The sequence below is a fragment of the Castanea sativa genome, chromosome 7 (genome assembly GCF_040712315.1).
Source record: "Castanea sativa cultivar Marrone di Chiusa Pesio chromosome 7, ASM4071231v1".
NCBI classification, from domain to species: domain Eukaryota; kingdom Viridiplantae; phylum Streptophyta; class Magnoliopsida; order Fagales; family Fagaceae; genus Castanea; species Castanea sativa.
Window position 1 is genome coordinate 45,915,477 of NC_134019.1, and position 5,201 is coordinate 45,920,677.

The 5,201-nt window shown below is 37.6% G+C and overlaps 1 protein-coding gene across 1 annotated transcript; it reads left to right on the forward strand.

Moving 5' to 3' along the window:
* Nucleotides 1-326: 326 nt before the first annotated feature.
* On the forward strand, nt 327-4,768 carry LOC142642218 (protein HIGH CHLOROPHYLL FLUORESCENCE PHENOTYPE 244, chloroplastic). The gene is made up of 8 exons (XM_075816557.1): nt 327-563; nt 644-891; nt 1,929-2,027; nt 2,624-2,818; nt 3,325-3,417; nt 3,515-3,610; nt 4,030-4,170; nt 4,469-4,768. Exons 1-8 carry the CDS (start codon nt 416-418, stop codon nt 4,643-4,645), a joined length of 1,197 nt encoding a protein of 398 aa, XP_075672672.1. The 5' UTR covers nt 327-415; the 3' UTR covers nt 4,646-4,768.
* Nucleotides 4,769-5,201: the final 433 nt, after the last annotated feature.

The window sequence follows — 5,201 nt, forward strand, 5'->3', positions numbered from 1 at the left end:
CCATCAAAACAGAGAAAACACAGTAATTGCAAACCCATTACATAGAACAAACGAACTCGATCCCCTCTGTTCTTCCTTCCCTCGAGCTCACTGTATCTGTCCGCTCTGTCTCTCATCAATAGAAGTGGAGTGGGTGGGGTGAATTGGGCTTTAGACCTCATAAGTTGCCTTTAGACATGGGCCCTGGAGGTACATAATTAAGCCCAAAATCCGAAATCATAAAAGTTGAAAAAAAAAAAAAAAAAAACTGGATAAAAATGAATGACCCTTCAAGTAGAGGCCACGTCACATAAAATTGTAATCTAATACCGAGACACTACGTGGCAACATCAATATCTGTTGTTCCACTCTCCTTCTCCACTACCCATTTCCTCTCTCTCTCACTCTCTCTCTGCTACACACAGTGACAGAGAGCATGGCGTTGAGGCTGCCCACTCAGCTGGCGACACCTGGCAAATTCCACCACCACCACCACCACCACAGTAAAACCTCAGTGTCATGGAAGCGCACTATAGCACCGGACGCCGCTCATTTCTCCCCTCTTTCTTCTTCAACTTCCACCGGTACACTTTACTTTTCACCAAACGAGCTGTGAGTTTTTGTTTGTTTGTTAGTTATTTGATGATGTATGTTTGAATATTAGGGAGATGCAATGTGGGGCCGCCGAGGGTGGTGATGTGCACGGCGGAGGCGGAGACAGTAGGGGTAGTGAACCTAGCTCCGGGGACCCCGGTGAGGCCAACGAGCATACTGGTGGTTGGTGCGACGGGAACTCTAGGAAGGCAGGTTGTGAGGCGTGCTCTCGATGAAGGCTATGAAGTTAGGTGCCTCGTCCGGCCTAGACCTGCCCCTGCCGACTTCCTTCGCGATTGGGGCGCAATTGTTGTCAATGTATACATACTATACCTTCTCTCATGCTTGTGTTCATTTCATGTCTATTGCATTTGAAATAAGGTGAGAAAAGCCCATTTCACAATTTAAGATTTTATTTTGAAGTGGCACATTGAAAAGCTGACATGGGGTGGGATTAGATAAATGTTTAGGACAGATGGGTTGAGTACAAAATTCAAACTTTCTGATTTTTTGTTTTTTGGTATAATTTGTAATATTTTGACTTTTAAGGGATGAAAATAGAACTTTTTAGACCAAATTTCAGATAAAAAGTATGTGTGTGTGTGTGTGTGTGTGATGGAACTCCAGTCAGACACAGGTGTTTGTTATTAAATTTCATTACAATCCACCTTTGCATGGTGCCTATATAGAGCTACTGAACACGATTGGAGGCTGCCACTACTACCATGGTTTGCTTCAAATTTAAAGCAGCTAAATTTTGAGCAATAGATTCTATTACAAAGTGATACTTATCCACACAAAAAAAAAAAAAAAAGTGTATATGTGCGTCTGTGTGTGTATTTGATAATTTATGTGCAAGTATGATGTCTCTCTGTTATATCGTTTGATTTTGGCTGCACCTAGTTGTGGCCGTTCAGTAATGATCAGCTGCCTCATATTTAGGATTTTGCTTCCAAAGTATGTTGCCTAGACTACTCTTTTTGAGGAGTCTGTAAAGTTTTGGTAATTTCATGACAAATCTGAGGAGTGTGGGCACCTGAAGTTACATTAGCAAATTGCCTTGAAAAGCTGTCGTTCTGTGGTAGACCATGTATATTTCACTTTAGATTGTTTTATTGTTCAACTAGTGGAGGATATGTACATCTTCTCAATATAGATTTTGCTTGTTGTTTAGCTAAATCTTCTTTTCCAGGTGTCTGATAAAGTGTCATAAGTATGAATTTCTGTATGAACATGTTGAGAGAATTATCACTTGGAAAGGTTGGTATTAGCATCTGGGTTGGTTGTATGTTGCTAAGTGTCTAACTTTACTCTGATGAAGTTCAAGGACTGATTTTAAAGTATTTATTGAGCAGGCAGACCTTAGCAAACCAGAGACCATACCTGCAACATTGGTTGGTATTCATACAATAATTGATTGTGCCACAGGACGACCAGAAGAGCCCATTAGGAAGGTAAGTTTTGTGTTGAGAATTGATTTCATTTCTTTTTTGATAGATGATTTGTTTCTCTCATTATGTTTCTTATAACAATCAAATCAGGCTAGACTTTTATACTATAAATTGATGCACCCTTTTAACTGGTGAGGTAGGAAGGGGTTGGAGATGTCAGTGTCTTTCTTTCTTACAATCCTTCCATGTGCTGCTTAACTTAGAATGTGATTGTACTTGTTTCCAGCTTAGCTGTGAAGATACATTTCTTTTGCTTCCTTTGGCTTATTACATTTTATTTGTTTCCTTCTTTGTTCATGCTTATTTTTATCATTTCAAAGTCGACAATGCTATTGTTGAATTAGTTCCATTTTCAAATTAATCAACAACAACTTCTGGAGTAAAAAGGTTCCCTTAAATTTGTCCAGTGGGTTCTAGTATCTTTGAAGAATACCAGACAAATAGGGGAACAAGCATGTGATGATTTCCTTTCAATAAGTTGTCCCAGAATATGAAAAAGAAAGTCCTCTCCTCTGACATTTGAGAAGTTTGCATGTGTTGCAAACAGTGCTGTCTGATGGATTGTTTGGCCATATCTAATCCATTTTTTTTCTGTTTAGGTAGACTGGGAAGGAAAAGTTGCTCTTATACAATGTGCAAAAGCAATGGGAATCCAGAAGTATGTTTTCTTTTCCATCCACAACTGTGACAAGCATCCTGAAGTTCCACTAATGGAGATAAAGTACTGCACTGAGAAGTTTCTTCAGGACTCAGGCCTAAATCACATCATAATCCGGTTATGTGGTTTCATGCAAGTAATTATCATCTAAATGAAAATTTTGGACATGCTCTTCTATAAAATGATTTGTGACATAGTTTATTTTTGACTTAACTCTGTGCTTCTGGTTATTGTCCTCATACAATAGTCCTCCCTTTTCCTTATTCTCTCTCATTCCTCCTTAAAAATATAATTTTTAAAAACTGATCATTAATATTTATGTCAAACGAAACTGTTGCTTCCTTGAGATAAGTTTGCCAATTGAAGAGATGTATATATTGAGTATGCTAATAGTTTCATGGAGAAAATTAGGCTGACAATTTTATAATATTATCTATCAAGTATGTATACAAATACAATGCCATAGAATGTTCATGCTCATAAATGACTTGAGCCAGGGGATGATTGTGTGAAACAGTTGGTTATTATATATGTATGTGTGTGGATGATTCTTTCCTGCTTCTAAGTTTTTTTGTGTGTATGGCTTCAAATCTTTGTTTCATATTAGAAACCAAGTGAAAATGCTTCATTCCAATTTTCCAGGGCCTCATTGGGCAGTATGCGGTGCCTATACTAGAGGAGAAATCTGTATGGGGAACGGATGCTGCAACAAGAATTGCTTACATGGACACCCAGGTAAGTATTGCCTAAATTGCTTACATGGACACCCAGATATTCTATTTGTAAGTAGAATATCTCGACAGTTTTTAATGACATTCTCATTGTGTATTAGGATATAGCTCGCTTGACATTTATAGGTTTACGCAACGAGGAAATTAATGGGAAGCTTCTCACATTTGCTGGTCCTCGTGCATGGACAACCCAAGAGGTGAAGAAGACTATTTTTACTTTTTAAAATACCATAATCATTTGCCTAGCATTACCCTAACCTTGTTTCTTCCTACTGTTCGTAGTTTTGACTCTTGTTGAACTGTTTAATTGTTAGACAACATAGGGAGGGAAATGGCAACTAAAAAAGAACCTCAAACCAGAATCTATAAATGAGCGGCTAGCTTTTCATTTCTTTTTAAACAAAATGTTTGTAACCGATTAACTTTTGGTAACAGCAGTACTTTTATGCACCATGTGTTGAAGGGTAAATCCTATACTATGTGGCCTCCTCTATGTGAGTGTGTGAGTATAGATGAGAGAGAGAGAAAGGGAGAGAGTAAATGATCAATGGCTTTGGATAAAAGTGAATGTACAGTCTCTTTCTTATTGTACATTAAAAGTGCGTTCTTGTTTTAGGTGATAACATTGTGCGAGAGGCTTGCGGGGCAAGATGCAAATGTTACTACTGTCCCAGTCTCTGTGTTGAGATTGACTCGCCAGGTGACTCGGTTTTTTGAGTGGACAAATGATGTTGCTGACAGATTGACATTTGCAGAGGTAATAAATTATTCATTCCTGTTAATTCCCATAAAAATAATAATATGCTTCCTGTGTTATTTAAGAACTGAATAAACTTGAAAAACATAGAATGAGGATATAAATGGAAGAGAACAGCATACTTGAAGAAGGGGTGGCATAGAATATGCTAAGAAGTTATGTTCTCAACCGCTATACAACGCTTGATCATAGACACACTGCAACATCTTGATTAGAAGGAGCATTTCTTTTATTAATGGCCCAAGTATACATAATTGAGATGATTTATGTCCTTATTGGGAGCATTTGTATTTTGTAGGTGCTCACAAGTGACATTGTTTTCTCTGCTCCAATGAATGAGACATACAAACTTCTTGGTGTGGATGTGAAAGATGTAGTTACCCTAGAGAAATATTTGCAAGATTATTTCACAAACATATTGAAGAAATTGAAAGATCTCAAAGCACAGTCAAAGCAAACTGACATCTACTTCTGAATGAAGTCCATTTTGTAACTGTAAATGTAGCCATGAATGTATCAACAAGTTTGATACCTGATAACACTCATCAAAGAGGAATGCTATTCATTTAGATCCCTTTACCTCCCCCTTTTTTGTTTCCTTGTCTTCCAATCAGTAATGGTTTAGTCCAATCGCAACCCTACACTGAAAAGTTAAAAAGTAGGTCACTTATTCAACACAAACTCAATGAAATAATCATTAATGTTTCTCATATATATACTTTTCGTGAATGCTACTCTTGCTTCCAACGTGATCAAAAATCATTTTGGAATGATACCAGGTCTGTTGTAGTACGTGCTTGCTTAGATTCAAGGAATACATATATAAATATATAATCTGCAGCGACTTCATTGAAATCTTTGATGTGGGTGAATTTCTCTCCTTTCAAAAGATGTTGAAATCATTATAAAGAGCAGCTTCCACTTAAGGGTGGGAAAGCTAGGACTCCCCAAGTCCCTATACCATGCGAGCTCAACCTCTTCTTATAAAAAATAAGAAAGCACCGAAGTATTCAGTTCTTAATGGAAAGTAG